Genomic DNA, 21,801 nt, shown 5'->3' on the forward strand with positions numbered 1-21,801 from the left:
CCCCATGACTGTCCCTGCCAGTTATACTTTGATTGTTTAGGACCTTATAGATTTCTTCAAATCACAGGGATATGGCATGCATGTTTCCTAATGGCATCCACTGAATGGATGTTCAATCTTTCTGGAATTACTAAAAGATCACGGGTTGAGTGATGTCTGCACCATACATGGGAACAGCCAGTAGCAGAACTCTGCCTTTTTCTGATACTCCTCACCTATGTCTGCCTCAGGTTGGCTCTGACAGCCTGTGTGCTTTTGCAAGAAGTCAGGTTGCTTCCCAAGATGCACTCATGAACAGGGCTTTCTCAGACTAAGCTGGAAAGATTGGTCACACTAAAGAAGAGATTGAACTTGCTTGGTGGAACATACTCTGAAACACAATAGATCTCAGCTATTTGTACTGTTCTTGTAGAGGAACAGATGAGTTTGCAGGGGATGAAGGTAAATAATATTCCCTATTTCCATGTCTCTTTCTGGTGACCAATTTACCCTGGCATTGTGTTCAGTCAATAGTGTGTTTCAAATTCTAAGATAATTCATAAGGTAAGGTTTACATCTAAATAGAACAAAGTTTTTGTATGCATTAAGCGGGGTTTTATTTATCATCTTATAAGTATTTATTTCCTGTTATTTAAGTCACTAACCTGACACAGGAACTCAGTGCATTACTTAAGAGTGGAACATTGCACTTGCAGGACTGTCTCTGATCACAATGAAGCAGGATTTGTCAAGAGTCATGTATAAAAAGGAAGACTTCTTCAAAACATCGTTTTTCTTAGAAGAGGAAGGACCCCCTCTCTCCCCCATTTTTATCTGGAAATCAAAATTCTAGTAGATCATTATGGATGGAAAAACTTTTTTATCTCAATCTCCCTTTTCATTGCTGGGCTGACCTGCCAATTCCTTATTAAATTTTGTGTGCTAGTATTTGCCACGCATCTGGCATATAGCTCCTTAGCTATGATAGAGACTCCCTGAGTTGGTTCCAAAGATTTCTGTTCCCCCAGGTTCTTGAAGGCAGAGTTCATCTGAAAGCCTGGAAAAAAAGATATCTTCACAGAGAGCCTTGCAACCTTGTTGTGTTGTAAGCACTTGCCATGTGCAGAATATGATATCTAAGAAAAAGATATGAAGGATACTGAAATACAGCCCTGTAAAAAAAAAAAAAGGCACCAAATTGAAAACAGCTTCTAAAAATACTTAAAATCCAGTCTTTTAGAGAATAATTTATTATGCTAATTGGAAAAAAAAGTTAGTGGTCACTTAGTTGCAGCTTGCTTATTTTTACAGGGAGAGAAAAACCAGGATATAAACAGTTCCTTTAATGTGGCACTAACTGAAACTGAAGACATCCTTGAACAAAAATAAGATGCAGTTTTCTGTCAGTGAAGTGAGTATCTTCAGGCATGAACAGCAAAGGAAATGACTGCAGTATCCATTTCTCGGTGTCTCCGAGATCAGCTTAGATGCCTTGTGCAAGATCAATCTTCAGTCAAACACAAACCAGGCTCTAAGTGATAGGAAGCATTTGAGCTCAGCAGCTGGGAAATAGAAGAGCCTTGGCAATCCTGGAGGTCAAACCAGGTGGTCTGACAGGTATTTCTGGCTGTGAACTGTGTGCATCTGAGCTTGGAGAGTGCCTAACGGTATAGGGACGAAGCTATCTTTAACAGATAAAACATTGCTATACAGCTGGCTTTTTTTTTGAAAAGTAGAAGCATCAGGACATTGGTGAACTTGAGAGTGTTAGGTCTGCAGTTGGACTTGATGATCTTAGAGATGTTTTTCACCCTAAATAATTCTATGATTTTATAATTTCATTGGTTTAACAGTTTTCATTAGATATTTTTTGTTCTTGATATTTGGGTGGTGTTGCTGTTATTGCCATTTGCATAGTCTATATAGCATGCTTCTGAGAAGACAGAAAGCCTGCTGCATGAGGGGTCTGCCACCTTGTAGCTGTCAAAAAATTGCATTAATTTAAAGGTAACATATGTGTCAAAAAGATGAATGTGGCTCAGTTTTCAGTTTCAAGTCAGGTTGGAAAGACAAGAGATCATGATGTGACGAGAAGCAGCAGGTTTTGGGTTTATAGAGCACAGGTGATAAACAATAGTTTGCAGTGAAATTTCCAATCATTAGATCTGTGTGAATCAGTTTTTTTAAAAAACTTGGCAGAATTTGGTTTCCAGAGTAAATGAAGAATTACAAGACATTCAGCACTGTGGCTTATATGGCAATTGTCTTTTCCAGGTTTGTTGGGAGGCAGAGGTAGAGCTTATATTACTAGTCTATATATTCTTTTTTATTGTGTAATCAGAGTAGCTGCAAGGGGTGCTATTTAATGAAAAGCTCCTGAACTGTGAGACATATGAAGCAGAAAACAAGCATTTGGCTAAATGAGAATAGATAGATGTGCGAGCAAGTAGAGGGAGAATTGGGATGGACAGAATAGCACCACTGCCAATCTGTGAGCTGTGATGTCACAAGAGAGAAGTCTGCAAGAGGTAACAGACTCAACTCAGCCAATCACAGCCCAATATCAAAGAACTATCTACATTAATATCTGCATGTAATACTGGTTTGCATTCATTAATGTCTCACCATCATGAGTCCCAACTTTTCCTACTATGTGAATTTCTGCTGTCTAGCTTAACCTCTAATTTTTCAAAGGGAAGTAAAGAAATGCTTGTGGAGCTGCTGGTGCCTGAACTAAATAGTATGGAAAGCTTTGCCTTCCATTTTAAATGCCATAACTTGTTACAGTACATACTATTGCCCAACATTTATTGTAATGTTTCCACTTTTCCTATGAGTTCAGGGAGACAGTGTAATATTGCTATTGTGGATTGCACAACACAGCTGCAACCATGTCTTCTCAGCTGTTCAGTACTGAAGGCTTTTGTCTGGGTCATTGTCGAAAATGTCATTGGAACTTCCTCTGATGGCAGTGGGTCAATCAGTAAAGGACAACTGAGACAAGGACTGCAAGTGACTTCAGTTCCCTGTGGAGCCCTTCTAAATGATGCTGAGATAGGAAATACCCTGTAACTGCAAGAGGGATAATGTTCACAATTTTATTGTATATCTCACACTGTTTTAAGGTTTGCTTTCAAAAAACTGCACTGCAGGATTGTGTGGAGATCTCAGCTGTTAGATTTAAAAGTGATTTTTTTAGCCCTTGTCTTTATAGGTACAGAAGAATTCCTGGAGAATTAAGAAAAACTGAAGACTAACAAAAACAACACAGTGCTTGTTATTTTTGAGCTGATCTCATGATTTTTGTTTTCCTTATTCATGATTCTGTCATGTTGATGCTAATATGGGTGTTGTGTAATGGAAATGAATAGTCCTCCACTATTTCTGCTTCTGCCTAAACAGTCCTATTTTTTTAAAGCATACAACTCCTTCATTACTGGTTGCTGGGACTAATGACACAAATAAATTATAGTTTTATAGGGAAAGAGGCCAACAGAAATGCTGAATGTTCTGTGTCCAGAGTATACCTCTAATGTGGCTACAGCATTTAGGGAAGACTTCTTTTTAATGCGAAAACTGCCGGCTCGAAAAGGAAGAAATGAAATTTGAGTCAGTCTCCATCTTCTGCTCTCACTTATTTGTTCCTGAGTTTTGGTGAGGATGAGGAAAAAATGTGCATGAATTGTGATGGGAAATTGAAAAACAGAGAACTACAGTTTTGCTTGCCTAACTTTTGCGGTAAGAGAAGTCTTGTTTCCAGAGCCTGGAACATATTTCAGATGCACCAGAGGAAGGAACATAAAGTTATTCCTTCCAAATACTTCTTGAATGATGTCCTAAGTTCCTCTATCACCCACTTCTGGTCCCAATGAAAACTAAACATGAATAACAGTAGAGGATACCACATCTCTTTCAAACTGAAAACGCAAGACATGCTTCCTGAATGCGGATGTTAGCAAAAAGAAAAAAACAACAAAAAAACCCCTAAAAAAACAGAGGAAGTGGCCATTACCATGGAAAACAGAAGGAAAAAACAGAATAAAGAAAGGCATGTAAACCTGTTCTAAACACTTACACAAAGAAGAGAAAATATCCACAGCTAGTATAAGCCTCCAAACAAGAACTCTCCTCACCTCAGAAACATATTTGCAGAAGTTTTGAGGTTTTTTTTCTACACGTAGACCTTGAATCATATGTAATGCTGCCCAAACATATCCAGTGCTGTGACATAAGGATTTGCCTGTCCAGACTTTTAGCATTTCCTCTGCAGAAATGTCTTGTGGGACACTGCTATCCAGAACCTTTCGTAATCTTTGTTTGACTCACTACTTGAACCAAGGGCAATCTTTCAGTTTGTAGAGTTCTCATAGACAGAGGAACTTTGCATAGCTTTTAAAATACCTGTGAGGAGATGTGTTAAAAACAATACATGGTTTTTCTTGGTCTCAGTGAATTTCTGGTTTCTGTATGTCATGTGATCTCATTATTCTCTTTCCCTGTCAAACTTAGCCATTTATTAAGGCAACTTTGGAATTTCCACAGAAACTTCAATTTTCAGAATCTGGGAAACCAAAGCTCTTTAACTTTTTATGGTTTGGGGTTTTTAGTTTAGTTTCATTTTGTTTTAAATGAATGCTATTTAGAGGTACTGTATACTTCATAAAACATGCTGACCGCATTCAGATCTGATGTTGAAGTGTGTTTGCCATATTAGTGAGTAAATATTGTGCAGTTCTAGATCTGATTTCTCGGCTGTACTAAGGGGTCATGTAATTCTTTGCTCCAAATGAACAGCAAGGAAGCTTCTCTTCTAAGGAAAACTGGCAGGTAGTTTATCCCTTTTCTAGCTTACCCATCCCAGTTCTAGTGAATGTGCTTTTCTGAAGGCCAGACGGAAAAGCAGTGGTCTCATTCTGCATCCTGGGGAGACACCCACACACACAGAGATGCTCTCATCAAGGATATTTGTCTTTCTCTCTCATGACCAACTGACTCAGTGCACCTAGTCAGCAGCTGGCAAGTATCATGCCAAACAAAACAGGCCACCATAAATCCCACGTGAGGATAAAGCCCATTGCTCACGCATGTTCTCATCTAAATGGAGAACAGAAGTGAGGAATAAGACCAAGTGGTGTTTATTCCTTCTTCTTTAGTCCTTCTGCTCTCTTAAAACTCTGGCTCTTCTAGTGCCCCAGGACTGACAATCTTACCTGCAACCATCTGTAACACAGTCATTATGCTAATAACTGCTTGTTTTCTATATCCTTAAAAAAGAAGAGAAACCTTTCAGCAAGGTAGTTGCACTGGAAATTCTACATGCAGTGAACTAAAAAGACTGTTTCTTATTCTAAACAACAACCTCTTTCTAATTACTTTTGGAAACGAATTTGTCCATTTGTGAGCTAAAGTATCCATTAGTATCAATGGGTCTGCTTGTTTGAAGTATAAAAAAAGTCCTGGGTGCTGGCCAGGGCTGCACAGAATTCTTTGGGCTCAAAGTTTTGAGACTTTCAAATTAACAATTTTCTGTTTGTTTTCTTTCTAACTTTTTTTCCCTGGTTTTATGCTTTCCCAGACCTGTAGTTATGCTTTGAGCATATTCAGCAAGAACTGGCTGGGTAGATCGGATTATTTCATATCATGCATCTAGGGTGGTTTTTTTTTTCAGAAGACAGAATCTAAACTTAGCAGTAAACTGATGCAAATGTTTGGAAATTAGTCATTTGAACGATGTCAGTGCTATTCCAGCCTTTCTGTTCTAGGTCAAATCTTATCAGATTTATGCTAATTTATCTGCATATTCCAATAAGTACTTTTTGTGGTTACTCAATAACATTGTCCCGTCTTTTCTTGGTGAGGACCTTTTCCATGCTGGCACAGCTGTAGGCAAGAAAAAGAGTCTGGGATAGAGATTTGACTGTATCCTGTGCTCTGATTTTGATGTGCTCCAGCTCTGGTTGATCTTCTGCAACTTGGTTTAGCTTTGTTCCTGCTACCTCTGCTCACGTTTCTCATAAACCCTCACTGCTCCTTGGGTTATGTATGTTAACCTTTTTAGCCTAAACTTATTTACTCTCAATATGTGTAGTTAATGCCTACATGACCTTGTATGAGCATTACCCTTCAGTTATAAATATATCTTCTTTGTGGATTTACTCATAAAGATCATGCCTGGACTCAGTCCTTGTTTGTCACATTTAAGGAAATAAAGGTCTACTTAGTTTCCTCTTCTAAGTTGGACTCTCCATTCCTTGATCTGTCTCACACCACCTTCTTTGTATCTGCTTCTGTCTGAATGTTTCTCCTTCTAGCAAAGTTTTGAGATAGATTTTTGACTTGATTATAGATGTAATATAGACACTTTTCAGATGTCTTCCAAAATAACCATGGCAGAGCTGGAAACAGCCAAATCCATCCTTTGATATGATCATTAGAACTTTGCTTGTTATGATTTACATACTGGTGGTTTACATTCTGCAACTGAGCTGATTTTGTTTCTCATCTTTTTTAACCTACACAAAGGGATCAGGTGTTTTGACAGTAAGTGTTGACTGATATTGTCTTTCTTTTCCAGGGAGGTTCAGTTTTTTCTCCAGCATCCATTATTACTAAGAGGAGAGCACAGACCCAAGCAGCAGTCCTGGCTGAAGATGTGGGATGCCTGTCATCCACCAGTGAGGAAATCATAGGTTGCCTACGCCAGTTGCCTGCTCGTGTCCTCAATGATGCACAGACTAAGGTACACCATGACAAAATATATACCATTTATAGGGAATCAAAAAGTTTCCATTGACAAGAAGCTGTGAAGAAGCTTAAAAAGTAAATTGGGCTGAATCCTTGTGCAAGCAAACTGGACTGTCTTTGGTGGAATGATAGTGATGTCTATGACATCCACCTCTGGATTATGAAAACTCACAGCTTGATTCTCCTTTAAACTAAATACCTTTTACATTACTTTTACCAGGTCTTCCAAAATTAATCCAAGTATAGTTTTTATTTTCTTTCAGTCCACTTTTATCTACCCTAAGTGTTAAGGAAGATCAAGTGTTTGTAACTTCAGTAAGGCCTTTTTGCAGAAAAGGAAGTGGGGAGGTATCTCAGTGCTCTGTCTCTAAAGTAAAAGACTTGTGAAAGCTGCAGTATAAACAGTTCTAGAAACAGGTCCTCTACCCACAGATTAAAACATGTACTGGCAATACATTTCTGGTTGAGACAAGCACAGAGCCAATCCCTAATTTAAAACAATATTTTTATGACTATAAGACAATCAGTTCTCTTGACCTATTCAGCTTGTTTCATCTACTGAGACTGTGCTTCCTGCCAGTAATTAGTTTGAGCTTACATTAACTGATCCTTATTCACTTAAATGCTATCAACTCAGTTGTCTGAAGCATAAGCAAAATGGAAATTACCAGGGTAATCTAATTTAACTGCACTATTCTTGCTTTTTTTTTTTTTTTGCTAACCTAGCTTCTAGCTATAAGTGGCCCATTCCAGTACTGGGGTCCGGTAATGGATGGAATTTACCTTCGGGAACCTTTAGCTAAAGCCCTGCAGCGTCCACAACTTCGGAAAGTAGATGTCCTCATTGGAAGTGCTCAGCAAGATGGGTTGATCAGCAGAGCTAAGGCAATTAAGGTAGGAAAAGACTCACTGTTAATGAACAGATGGTATTGCTGTTATCGTAGTGATGACAGTACACATATGCAGCCAGGAGGTATGCTTATCGATTTCTAAAATTTTTTAATTATACTCCATACCAATATGCAATGGTATTGGCCATCTCTGGACAGTCTTGCTTAGGGTTATTGATGACATTATCATATTTGTTGATTAAAACAAATATAATATGGGAGAGATATGAAAAGGTAAGAGATCAGTAATGACTTAGCATGTATTAATTAGCATGTATCTTCTCTCAAAAATGGAGAGATATGGATTTGATGGGTGGACTGCTTGGTGGATGAGAAATTGATTGGATGATTGTATTCAGAGAGTAGTGGTCAATGGCCTGATGTCCAGATGGAGATCCGTGACAAGTGGTGTCCCTTAGGGATCCATACTGGGACCAGTGACATTTAGTATCTTCATCAATGATATAGACAGCGAGATCAAGTGCACCCTCAGCAGGTCTGCAGATGACACTAAGCTGAGTGGTGCAGTTGCCACATCAGGAGGGTGGGATGCCATCCAGAGGGACCTGGACAAGCTGGAGAAGTGGGCCTGTTTGAACCTCACAAGGCCAAGTGCAAGGTCCTGTACCTGGGTCGGGGCAATCTGGGGTTTCAATACAGGATGGGAGATGATGTGATGGAGAACAGCCCTACAGAGAAGGACTTGGGGGTGCTGGCTGATGAGAAGCTGTGTGCTCACAGCCCAGAAGGCCAACCGTATCTTGGGCTGCATCAAAAGAAGCAAGGCAAGCAGGTTGAGGGAAGTGATTCTGCCCCTCTGTTCGTCTCTTGTGAGACCCCTCTTGGAGTATTGTGTCCAGTTCTGGAATCCTCAACATAAGAAAGATATGGAATTGTTGGAACGGGTTCAGAGGAGAACTACAAGAATGATCAAAGGACTAGAGCACCTCCCATACAAGGACAGGCTGAGAGAGTCAGGCTTGTTCAGCCAGGAGAACAGAAGGCTCCAATGAGGCCTTATAGCGACCTTCCAGTACCTGAAGGGGACATATACGAAAGCTGGGAAGGTACTTTTTAGAAGTGAATGTAGCGATAAGATGAGGGGGAATGGCTAAAAATTGGAGAGGGGCAGATTTAGACTAGACAGAAGGAGGAAATTCTTCACAATGAGGGTGATGAGGCACCGGAACAGGTTGCCCACGGAAGTTGTGGATGTCCCATCCCTGGAGGTGTTCAAGGACAGGTTGGATGGGGCCTTGGGTAACCTGATCTATTGGAAGAAGTCCTTGCCCATGGCAGGGGGGTTAGAACTAGATGGTCTTTAAGGTCCCTTCCAAACAAAACCATTCTATGATTAATATGCAGCAATATGCTTTACAGTCACTATAATCCTATTTATATTGCAATTTCAGTTGTGTCTCACGTAGAAGAAAGCAAGCTCGTAACTTGGTTATGAGGTTCTTCATTGTGCAGTAGAACTAAGTCAGTCTTTTCCATGCCAACATTTTTTTTGTGACAACAATTTCTCTCTGTTGCTGTTAAGAAGTGCATTTTCTTTTAAAGATAATTCTGAATACAGACTAACTATGACTAAGAATAGCACTGGCCTGACATGTGGGCTAAGGTTTTGGGGCATAAACTAGTGAAATGAAAAAGAATTGCATTCATACTGTACTTTGGACACAGAAATCCTCAGAAATATTAAGGTCTACCCAGAGGGATTCAATATCCTAGGAACTGTCTGGTGCTGTTCTTGAGACAGCATATCAACCTCTTCTAGTTCATATATACTTCTCTGTGATGGGAACATTAGCACTTTCCTGTTTAATAGTGGTGAATTAAATTAAATCTTCCTACCTGCTCAGATATGTGCTAAGTAATCAACAGGAGAATGTAAGACACCAGGAATTATTTTGAGGGTTATCTAAGTGAAACAGAGGTCTGTTACTCTCTTTCTGTCACTGTGTAGAATTCAACTCTTAGGAGACAGTGAAAGGTCAATCGCAGCATCTCTTTGCTGGTAGCCAATAACATATAGACCAATTTATTTCAGCATTAATAAAAAAATCACCCCTTTGAAAGAATGCTTTTTTACCCATATGTATAAAGTTTATATTGCTTGTTCAGTCTCCATTAGAAATTTTCTACTCTTATTTTATGTATCTTTCTTGGAATCAATGAAAAGAGGAAGTCAGTCATAGGATACAGACTGTGATGCTGGACATCTGCAGATAGTGATCCAGACCCTGCCAGATGGAATAAACCTCAGTAACCTCTTTACAAGTCATGTGATGAAGATTGTGAAGTGAAGTTCTTTCCTTTACTGCTGTTTCCACATATGACAGTCTGCATAACCAAAATGAAATTCCATGATGTATTAGAAACTGTGCAACAAATCATCGGGTTAACAAAAGACATGAGTGCTAAAAGCCAGCACTGTCACGTTGAAATGAAAAGCAAAAACACTTCCAACTAAGAGCTCAGCAGTAAAATGTTGCCTTTAAAAAAAAATTAAAGTTCTGGAATATCACCTTTATTTAAAGGCTCACAGAATGTAAGAGTGGAAGGGGACTCAAAAATTTGATGCAATTCAACCCTAGGAAATTATTATGTCTACCTCAGCCTAAAAGACTTGTTTCAAAATCTCCTGTTGTGGAAGATCTGATCTCCTTCAGCAAGGGTCTAACTATTCTTATTTAGAAGGGCAATTTTCTTTACTAGCTATTATAATAGTATCTCCCTTACTTGGTGCTACTGCTGTAAGTCAGATTTTATCTGTGTTCCAGAAAATTCAGATGTTCATGGCAGATGGTCAAATTTTGTTTTCTCCTTTTTGACTTCCTTAAACTGTTTTCTTGTTCTTAGAACCAATTATTTTATTATGCTCGTTTTCCTCTGTTTCTATTTTCCTGTGTCTTCAGGTTTTTTAGGGCTTGAGGATATATGACTGTTCTAACAGATCTATATTCCTGTCTTCAGACTGTATTCTTAAAGACTTGCTGCAAGGTTAAATTTTCCTGATTTCTTCTCTGTGATGCAGATTGTATTAATTGCTGGGAAATTTAATGCCTTCTCCGTCACCGTGATATTTAAAAACATGCATTTTTTCAGGTCTGCAAGGGCATTTGTATGTCATAGCCATGACAATGTGTGGTTGCAAAGTCAGATGATCAAGTTCTGAGTGGGCCACAGACGTATTTAGCTCCAGTGGTAGAAACTGGTATGGGTGGTAGTTGCTGCCGAGAAGTCTGTACCCCATTTCCTCTGTCGTAATATCATGTGGGATCTTTGATCTGTGCTGTCCTCTCCTAACTACAGACCTAGAAGGATTTGAGACAGCTCCCACTGTATCCCACTCTTCTATTTTATTTGTTTTAAGGGTTCCCTTGAGGCAGATTTGACTTGAATATTTTTGCAAAACCTCAAAGCTTGTTTCACCAATACATTAAGGAAGGTGAGAGGGCTTAGCTGGTGGGCAGAGCACTGAGCTCAGCTAGGGGAACTAAGACATAGTTCCTAGTTTACCTCTGACTATAACAAAGTTATTTAATCTTTTCTACAAAGAGGGGACCTTACCTCCCTGGGTTGAAAATCCATCTGTGGATGTGCTCCAGCTCTGTAGAGAAAAGAACCATGCATGCATTTAGGTAGATAAATGGCACAGCTAAAAGGACCTGTGGAAAGGCTTTCATTTCCCTCTCCTTTAGGATGACCGATTTTGGTTTAGTCAGATGCAAAGAGTGATGGAACAGAAAAATCTAGCCCTTCCTGACCCTTTCCACAAGTCCCTGGAAATGTGCTGGCAAACACAACTAAGGGCTTGATCTATTAATGCGGGTCTTGCTTTGTTAATACTAATTTGGTAATGGTGAGGAATCACTTTTAGCCATTTGAATTCAAGCAAGCTTAACACATGATACAAATCTTGTCTTCTTAGACTGGAGTTGCGTGCGAGTTTGATAAGACTTTCATAGCAGGAAAGTCTTTGGACTGAGAGTAAAACCTCTAGACTGCCACCTGATCTGACATTGGTAAATCCAGTTGACACTATGTTGTTTTATGTGGGCTTACTGACATTTGGCTAGGTTGGGTGTCTGTACTCCCGCTGCAGCACTGTGCTTACGCCTCTTAAGACCTTTACTATCAAAAATTAAATAGAAAGACAGAAGGCACCACTTACGTGGTAGAAAAACATCTGTATTTGATTTGTTTACAGTTAAAAGCTGAGTTCTCTCAGTGATGCTTGCAGCAGAGGGTAAATTGAACATTCGTGGTCAGTGTCTTGCCTATGGAAATGACCGTTTTATGGCATTCACTTGAATGCTTATTCATGTGAACTGAGACAGATTTACCACTTCCTGGAGCACTTCGTACTCACCCTCAGTGCAGCCATCAGACAGTTGAAACTAAGTGAGAAACAAAGCAGAGCTTGTTAAGGGAATGGCAATTGGTGCCATAATGCATTTTGGTCTGGCATATGGATTGATTGAGCCTGAACCTATTAACTGCATTTCCCGTGGCAGGCATCCAAGGATGTTACTTTTGAACAGACATAGATTAGGCCAGTTGAGCATAAACCTCTGAAAATTTTGATTTCAGTTCCCAACTGGGCAAAATTTTATCCCTGTGCTACATGTGATGCTTAGATGGGTGGATCTAATGGTTCCTACTGGCATTAAACACAAAGTTACTCATGCTGATGCACATCTGTGTTTGTGTGTATATATAAGTCAGTATGGCCTTGTTTATATCCTCCATATGTTCTGTGCTTACTATCTAATCTCCATAATGCAAGGACTATAAACTTTCCTTTTAGTTGGAACACTTTGTGTATATTCTTTCTTTTTCTTTCCCTCCTTAGAACAAATCTGTTTGGCTGCAGAATCCAGAACCAGGAAATAGGAGAAATACAGTTTATTTAGTCCATATAAGCAGCTGGATCTATGCAGACCAGATTTTCCATCCAGCTTTACATTACAGTCAGTTAATTTCTTTATGGATAAAGGTATTCAGCAACATACAACAGATGGTAGATGTGTGTATATTAATTTTCATGACCAGGGTATCAATATCTTCATAAATGTCATCAGTGAGGAGAATGGCCTGGTATCAACTCCTTACTTTATCTTGTAACTAGCTGGAGCCCTTGAAGCACTTGCTGACTGGCTGGCAGGTCTTTCACCATCTTCTGTGACAATGCTTATCAAAAGCCATTTAAGACCTAAGATGCTCCCGAAGTTCTGCTGCAGCAACAAGAACAGCAAGCGTTATATAACTCATTATGTATACAACATTTATGACTCCTTTGCATCACCAGAACAGTAGAAAGCAGTGAACCTGCTGTCTTTAAATATTTCTGACGTACTTCCTAAAAGAAGTTCAAAACCCCACTGTAACTCTGAGGCCAGTTGCTAATACTCCTTTAAAGGTTAGCAGAGTGTAAATTATTTTACATCATGAGCAGCTGTTTCTATTAGTGTGGTAGCAGCTGTTGTATTGACTGCTATTTAGAAATTGTTCCTTGGTCATACATTTTCTAATGGGAAACATTTGTTGGACATGAAAAATTGGTCAAATTGAATCAATTTCTGAGAAGTTAAAATATTTTTACTTTTTCACTGTTTCATGGATTTTCTTTTGATTGTATGACTTTGTTTTGGGCTGTCATGCTAAGGTTAGTCGTTTACATTATATTGTAGCCAAAGTAACACTGAAGACATCGTGTTTCAGGTTGTGCTGTTTTAGTGCTGTTTGGGATGAAAAATCTCAAAATGTCTTGTAAATGCCAGTTCTGTTTCTCATCCATCTCCACCTCTTGAGTCTTCTATCATCTGACTTAGTACATCTCAAGAACTCCACTCTGTTATCAATGATTGATAAGAAGGGTCACCAGAATATTTAGTGCATTTTGAAGATCACAGAAACTAGTACATAAGCTCAGTGAAAACTCAAGACCAACCACACTGAGTCAGATCAAAGGGGTGTGTAGTACAGAATGCTGTTTTCAGCAATAGCTGAGTGGATGTTTGTAAGAACAAGGTGAGCAAATCTGATACTTCTGCTAAATGCTCTCCAAATTTCTAGCACTTTGCCACTCAGGGTCTTCCTAGCCTGAATTGATCTTCTCATATTTAATAACAATCAATTTTATTTTTTTTTTTACATTAAAAAACTTGTTCATGAAACTTCATCTTCACCAGTTTAGGTATCTGCAAAATCACGTGGCAAGGAGTTCCTCAGTTTAACTGTGTGTTATATGATGATCCACATCTTTCTCTGTTTTTTTCAACTGTAATATTTATTTAATGTTTGATAGCTGATGAGGCAGTAAAGGTTGTTTGTTTCTTTTTTCCCCCTCTTTTAAGTAAGCATGGTAAGTGTAGAATAAGATTACAAATCCCTGTAAAAATCCACAACATTACACAAAATTAAAACATGAAAGTTGCTTTGTGCCTCTTCTGGTTAGTAGGAACCTGAATCGACATGTGCTGAAGCAAATGGAAATACAACTTTTGAATTTGCACTCCTGTCATCAGTGATGATTTCTGTTTCTTGCAGGAAAATATACGTGTCCTTACTCTATTTAAACTGAATGATTTTGCAGGCAAGTGTGCTATGCATTTTCATATGTGCCATTTGTGCACATGAAGTGACGTGTCATGTGAGTTGCAGACCTTTTTCAAAGTACAGAAGTACAGCTGCATTACTAAAGCTGGCACCAGATGGCTCTTTTCACGTTGCATGGGCCAAAATCTAGCAAAAAGAATTTATTACAAACACAAGGAGAATTTCCAAGATCTTTTTGGACCTTTGGATATTTGGTAGTATTTTAAAATCTCTTGTAAAGTTACTTATCAAAATTCACAAAGCATCAGAGTATGTCAGTATGGACAGACCCCAGACTCAGCAGTCAGGAACTTATTTTCCATCTTTCATTTCCGTGAACCTGTTGAGAAGTAATTATTCTCTCCGTGCTTTCTGTATAGGGTTGTGGAAAGACCTAGGTGCGTGATGAAAACCAGCTGTAGGCCATCAAAATAATATATTCAGTAAAGCATCGATGGTAACTGGAAAGGCAGGCAACAACCTATTTTTCATCAGACAGACTACCCAGAATAATAGAGGTGGTTTATTATATCTTCCTCTCTCGAGTTCGTATACCAAGTTTCAGCCAGTGTGCACCTGCAAGGTGCCTTCTTTAGAAAAGAGTTGATTCACAGGAAAGTTCAGGAAATAAGTGAGAAGTCTAAACTGATATACTAAAAATCTTTCTCAAAGTAGGATGTATTGAAAACTTCCAGCGGGCTTTCACTTTGGTGAAAATAAGATGGGGTACACTTTGGCACATGAGATGGTCCCTCTGCTATCAGTGATTCTGTAGTGACATGGATGTTTTTCTTTGGTGAGAAAGCTTTTATGTCAGGAAAGGTTTCAGACCATAGATCTGGGGAAAAGGGCTTTTTTAGGCTGGTGTGTCTGAAATGCCTCAGATCTTATGAAGTTTGAAGATTCCGGCTGCTGCTTTCATTGGGATTTGGAGGAGGGGGATTTCTTTTCCAGGGCTAGGACAGATATTAGTTCAGAAATGACAGAAATACAGGTTTTATGGCAGCCACATTTCTTTGTAGGTGTTTCCAGAAGAGGCACAGTGATATGGCCATGAAATGGATATACGGTGTGTTTGGCTTGTGGACTTTCCAAAGGATGGGAACAGTCTTCCTCTTCCCTTTCAGTGTTCCTGCAGGGAGCTCATAAGAAAGACAGCATTGGGTCAGCATTTACTAACCTGATCGCCTTCTATGACAAAGTGACTTGGCTGCTGGATGAGGGAAAGGCTGTGGATGTGGTCTTCCTGGACTTCAGTAAAGCCTTTGACACAGTTTCTCACAGCATTCTGCTTCGGAAACTGTCAGCCTCTGGCCTGGACAGGCGCACACTCTCCTGGGTGGAAAACTGGTTGGCTGGCCGGGCCCAGAGAGTGGTGGGAAATGGTGTGAAATCCAGCTGGAGGCCAGTGACAAGTGGGGTTCCCCAGGGCTCAGTGCTGGGTCCAGCCCTGTTCAGTGTCTTTATCAATGACCTGGATGAAGGCATCGAGTGCACCCTGAGCAAGTTTGCGGACGACACTAAGCTGGGTGGAAGTGTCGATCTGCTGGAGGGTCGGGAGGCTCTGCAAAGGGATCTGAACAGGCTGGACTGCTGGGCAGAGTCCAATGGCATGAGGTTTAACAAGGCCAAATGCCGGGTCCTGCACTTGGGGCACAACAACCCTATGCAGTGCTACAGACTAGGAGAAGTCTGTCTAGAAAGCTGCCTGGAGGAGAGGGACCTGGGGGTGTTGGTTGACAACCGACTGAATATGAGCCAGCAGTGTGCCCAGGTGGCCAAGAAGGCCAATGGCATCTTGGCTTGTATCAGAAATGGTGTGACCAGCAGGTCCAGGGAGGTTATCCTCCCTCTGTACTCGGCACTGGTGAGACCGCTCCTCGAATCCTGTGTTCAGTTCTGGGCCCCTCACCATAAGAAGGATGTTGAGGCTCTGGAACGAGTCCAGAGAAGAGCAACAAAGCTGGTGAAGGGGCTGGAGAACAGGCCTTATGAGGAACGGCTGAGAGAGCTGGGGTTGTTTAGCCTGGAGAAGAGGAGGCTGAGGGGTGACCTCATTGCTCTCTATAACTACCTGAAAAGGAGGTTGTAGAGAGGAGGGTGCTGGCCTCTTCTCCCAAGTGATAGGGGACAGGACAAGAGGGAATGGCCTCAAGCTCCGCCAGGGGAGGTTTAGGCTGGACGTTAGGAAAAAGTTCTTTACAGAAAGGGTCATTGGGCACTGGAACAGGCTGCCCAGGGAGGTGGTTGAGTCACCTTCCCTGGAGGTGTTTAAGGCACGGGTGGACAAGGAGCTGAGGGATATGGTTTAGTGTTTGATAGGAGTGGTTGGACTCGATGATCCGGTGGGTCTCTTCCAACCTGGTTATTCTGTGATTCTGTGATTCTGTGGGTACACCTACAGTGGGAAATTCTCCATGTGGACTACTAGTGTGGGAGCCACCTATATTTCTCTAGTATTAGAAGTGAATCTGCACAGCATTGTACCTATGATTTGGACCTGCCATCTTAGGGATTCAATCCTATAGTACATTTTGAGGAAACCAATACTGCTGGCTGGCTTGGGAAAGTGAAAGTAGGACTGTCCCCTCCTTTTTCCCCTGGGAATCAGAGATCACAGTAGAGTTCCAAAAGAGGGAGATCTCAGCCTATACTGTTCCGTTAAAAATATATGTTTCATTTTTCCTTCTAAATTCCATGTATATATTTTGTTCTCAGAAATTTGAAGAAAGTCAAGGAAGAGCCAACAGCAAAACAGCCTTTTATCAGGCTCTGCAAAACTCTCTGGGAGGAGAAGACTCCAATTTGTTTATTGAAGATGCAGCTACATGGTATTACTCCCTTGAACACTCAACTGATGATTATTCATCATTTTCCAGGGCATTGGAAAATGCCACTCGGTAAGAAATGCATCCTGTAACAACTGTGTGTTTGGGGTTGTTTATCTCAAGTGTCCATTTATATTTTGAAAAACTTGAGAAATTCTTATGCAAATGAACAGAAAAAGGGGAATATGATTTCATTTTCTATGAGGCTTCTAATGTCATTGATAAACAGCAACTGAACTGAATTTTATACCTTGTGAAAAGTTTGAATTGTCTTTCCTCAACTATGTTGAATTCAGAGTATTAATGCTTCTTTGTTTACTCGTTCATGTCAAAGACATCTTGGTTGTTTGCGTACTCTGCATCAAATATTTCTTGAGTCTTCTCATCCCTGTGACAATAAAAGAACAAACAGATTGGCTTTTATTCACAAATAGTCACCTGATTATACAGTTAGATGCTTGTCCTAGCTTTTGGAAATTTGGAGAGTGGTCAAGCATGAAAACTTTTATTTCAGCAATTACATTGATTTTTATGTTATGAAACCTGCAAAATATATTTCTTCACAATGTGGGGCTTTCTACAGGCAAATATCCTGTGTAAAATAGCAAAGTATTTGTCAATATTAAGAAAAGTGACTCCCAGCCCCGTTCTGTGTATTGCTAATATCTATTTTACCTATGGTAGAAGAATCTCCTGAAACTTATTCATATGTTTCCTTGACCCTTGTGTAATCATTTATGCCAGTGTACAGTGATTGTATAATGTTGCTTAATCCACATTTTGGTCCCTTTGTGTATGGTTTCCCATGTGGACAGAAAGCAGAATCAAGAATTGGGATGCTTCTATAGGAAGTCTTCTAGTGGAGGTGAAAGGAGAACACACAATATCTGACTCTTAGCTTGTCTGATCCATCAGAACACACTGCAGACCTACAGGGGCTCTCAGCCTCTTCCAGTGGAAATTGTGATGAAATTTCAGCAGACACATGAGCAACTTGCCTCCAGTATCCACACTCCCATAATTTGCATTGAAACACTGCAGGCAGGAACCATCAGGAAGTGGAAGAAGAGCAGCGGGCCATGTTCACACCACCTAGTGTATATATATAGATTTGTCCTTTAATTGGGTATGGCATCAGGTTTCAGCAGTTCTGGATAACAGTCAGTTTGAAGAGTTTGTGGTCTTCTTGAGCTAGGACTCCACAGTAGCTGTGAAACCTGTGATACCTCTGATAGGCCACAGAGTTTGGTGGATATCTTTATCTTGAGTCACATGGTGGTTTGGTCTGCCGAGAAGACTGTAGATTTTGCTTTCTCCCCAGTGGGCAGCTATTTTACTTTAGCCAGTTAGAGATCTCGAGCTGTGGTGGAGTGGTGCCTTTTTTTGAAAGGAGGCAATGTGAAGGAAAATCTCCTTATGTCCTTTTTCCTGCCTCTGTGCAATCTCAGGGGCTGAATATTAAGTGGAGCTGATTTTCAGGATATTAATCAAGCAACTGTCCCTATTTCTGTCAATGACTCATAATCAGACTTGTTATGAAATCTTTTTACATTTCTAAGTTTATATGTTTTATAAGCTGGCGTTTTGTGTCCTAGCATGCCCATCCAAGCTGTTTCACGTCTGTTTTGAATTTGAGACATATCTACAAGCTGCTAGTATCAGCACTCTTAGCTTTACAGCTTTCTGTCCCACGGTGACCCTCTCCATGAGACCTTAGAGACAAAGTTTTCCTCCTTTCTGGAAGGTCTTCATCCTCTGTGAAGTGTAAGGTGTTGCTCAAGGATAGCCTTGGAGAACAGGAGATGAACAGAAGCCATGACTATCTTGGTAACACCCCATCTAACACAGTGGTGATTAAATCTGTTTGGGAAAGGATTCTGAGTGGTCCATGTGTGCCAGAGCATTAAGGTCATGGGGTAAAAAAGGCAGAAGGCTGTAGGTTGATCTTTGTGCCATTTATCAAGTGTAGAACTGTGCCACATTTGTCCTGTCTTGTCTGTCCCAGCGACAAACCATCAGTCACTGCAGTGTCTTTGCCACTGCATTCAGCACGCGTGGAAATGCTGTGGTTCATGAACATTAAAACTGAAGGCAGAACTCATCTTGAATCTCTTCCTACCACCACCATACCTGTGGGACTATAATTCATTAGTCAGACCAGTAAAGTTCCAAGCCATAACAAAACATTGAAGGGCTTTAAATTTTAATCCTTTTTCCTATCCAGAGTTACCTCCATAAGGAGCTATTGTAACATAAGGTCGTTGCATTTGGTCATCCACATTCAGCTCAGGTCTTAGAGTGGTTCAGACACTGACTCGTGAAAGCTACAATGGGTAGCAGACTGCTTGGTTGCAGAAGGGATGCAATGTGCAAATAGCTCCTCTGCCTCTCAGCCTACGAGTGCCCCACAGCAGCCTTGTGGGCATAGGGTTTACCTGCTTGTTTGTGATACAAAGCCCATGACTTGGCTAAGGAAAGAAGTGAATGGCTTAAAGAGCCACCATGAGCAAGCAGAAGTATAAGTAGTGAAACCTGGACATCTGATGATAAACTTTTGGTGTAAACACTTTGGAAATTACTCCAACTACAGCAGAAAGGGAGGAGAGACAGCGGTTACAGTATTACAATCACCTACATCAGTATCACATACTGACGGTGAAAAGGTTTTTATTCTGTTTTTTTTTTGAGTGCTGGTTTGGGTTTGTTTTGGGGTTTTTTTTGGGGGGGAGGAGGGATTTGATTATTTTTATTTTCTTTTTGACAAAAGTCTTACTACCAGCATAGATAAGTAACCCAAGAAACTCTCTACCAGGAAGTTATAAATAATTGCTTAAATTTTAACAGATTGTAAAGTGTGAGAAAATAGCCTAAGCGATTGTTAAAAACTAGATATATTGTGCATGTTTTGCGATTTTAAAATATTTCCACTTCAAAAATTGTTTTAGCTGCAGTTCTATGGTATCTTTCCTAGGTATAAAATTAGTTTAATTTTCTTTTTCTTTTTGTTCACCCCCCCACCCCTTCCTCCCCATGCCCCTAACTCTATTTCATGCATGTAAGAAACAGCCATTTCATTTTTGTGGTTCTTGGTTTTAGTTTTTTACTTCCCCGGAATAGCTGACTCTTTCACCCCGTGACACCAACAGAGAATCAGTTGTAAGTGGTGAAATGTATCTCAAAGCATTTTTCGAAAGCTAACGCTCTCCATATACTCCCAAGATTTCGAAGACCATCTGCTCCTCCAAAACCCCATGCTGGCAGGCATGTGAAGAACAGTAATTTTGATTTTGTATGGGTGTTGTCAACCATAACTGTCAAAGACCATTGTGGTCAGTGAACCCATAGCTTGTGGTGTCACAGATGGGCTTAAAATAAACTCTGCTGAACCAAGATAGCTACCCAAACAGTGGCTTTCATAGTCATGCTAGTTAAATATAGCAACATGTTTTTATGCTTTTCTAACGCTGTTCTTTCTTGCCATCAGTCATTCTTTTTATTACCTACCAAGTCTGAAGGAGCAGCTACTGTTTCAGATTAACTAGACTGAGAATTGAAACCTCCTACTTCCGCAGCAGATATAGGTGTGTGTGCTCGGGCAGTTATGGATATATAAGCACCCAAAGAGTGTGCTGAGTCTTAGGGCATGTGTAGAAGTGATGATATGTGTACACATAATATTACATGAAGGAAACATAATGAGATACCTTGCAGTAAGGTGTCCTGTGTTCTGCCTGCCCCTCATGAACCACTGGTTTTCCTTCTAGAAACTGTTTATCCCACCTTCCAGCCTCATTTCTTGGGGCAATGGAAGCTTGGAAGGTTTGGATATATTTGTTTTGCTCATACTTTTGTATTGCAATACCTGTTGATAAATTGATCCTTCAACTATCTCATTGCACTCTTGTTTAAGCTTTCTCTTTCAAGCATACTGCACCACATACTCCATATGACTCCATTAATGAGCTCTGCCAGAAGTCCTGCAGGATATTTCCAAAAGTGTTCTCTTACGTCTTCCAGCTCTACAAACTTTACCTCAAATAATCAGACAGGTCCAAATGTAGAAACAATGTTATTGATCCTTAATGAATGAAATATATGTCCTTTTACTAGATGCTACCATAACCTAGTGGTGCAAGAAGAACGACCTTTATACTATTACAAACACAGGCCCCCCAAAATTAGACTAAAATGAGCTTGGGTTTTTTGGACAAGATACTCCTTATGTGTTAGATCTTGTATATTTACCATCATCTTTGTTTAACACTCCATTAAACAGTAATTTTAGTGAATTCTAAGTTGTCCTGGGCTCATAGATGGTTAATATGGTTTCCCTCAGCACACTAGAAGGTAGAGATTTGAGCTGTTTTGGCAGATTTAAAGAAAGCTATTAATATAGAGAGATGCCTGTTGATTGAAGGTTTTTTTTTTTTCTTTCTGTCATTCTGGTATGTGACTGTCTCTGTTCCCTCTTCCTTATTTTATCAGAGACCAGTTTATCACATGTCCTATCATAAACATGGCCAGTCACTGGGCTTCTACCTCTAGAGGAAATGTCTTCATGTACTACGTCCCTGAGAGCTCCACACAAAGCAGGTAAGGAGATGTATTTTATTATGTTCCTTCGATTTAAAGTTTGCAAAAACAAGGTCATCTATTTGGGCATCCTGTGGAGTAAATGGATAGATGTAGGTACCTTAAATAAACAGTTCAGATTAACGAAGGAGGGACTGGGCTGTAACAGATTGTTTCTATCA

The 21,801-nt window shown here is 40.1% G+C and overlaps 1 protein-coding gene across 1 annotated transcript in view; it reads left to right on the forward strand.

Moving 5' to 3' along the window:
- Positions 1-21,801, forward strand: part of TG (thyroglobulin) — a 160,568-nt gene that overhangs the window by 121,113 nt on the left and 17,654 nt on the right. Inside the window, exons 42-45 of the mRNA XM_069853184.1 lie at positions 6,554-6,718; positions 7,450-7,617; positions 16,938-17,119; positions 21,533-21,640. Of these exons, the coding sequence (XP_069709285.1) occupies positions 6,554-6,718; positions 7,450-7,617; positions 16,938-17,119; positions 21,533-21,640 (623 nt within the window). The remainder of the gene's footprint in view (positions 1-6,553; positions 6,719-7,449; positions 7,618-16,937; positions 17,120-21,532; positions 21,641-21,801) is intronic.

Source organism: Phaenicophaeus curvirostris, chromosome 3 (assembly GCF_032191515.1).
Source record: "Phaenicophaeus curvirostris isolate KB17595 chromosome 3, BPBGC_Pcur_1.0, whole genome shotgun sequence".
NCBI lineage: Eukaryota > Metazoa > Chordata > Aves > Cuculiformes > Cuculidae > Phaenicophaeus > Phaenicophaeus curvirostris.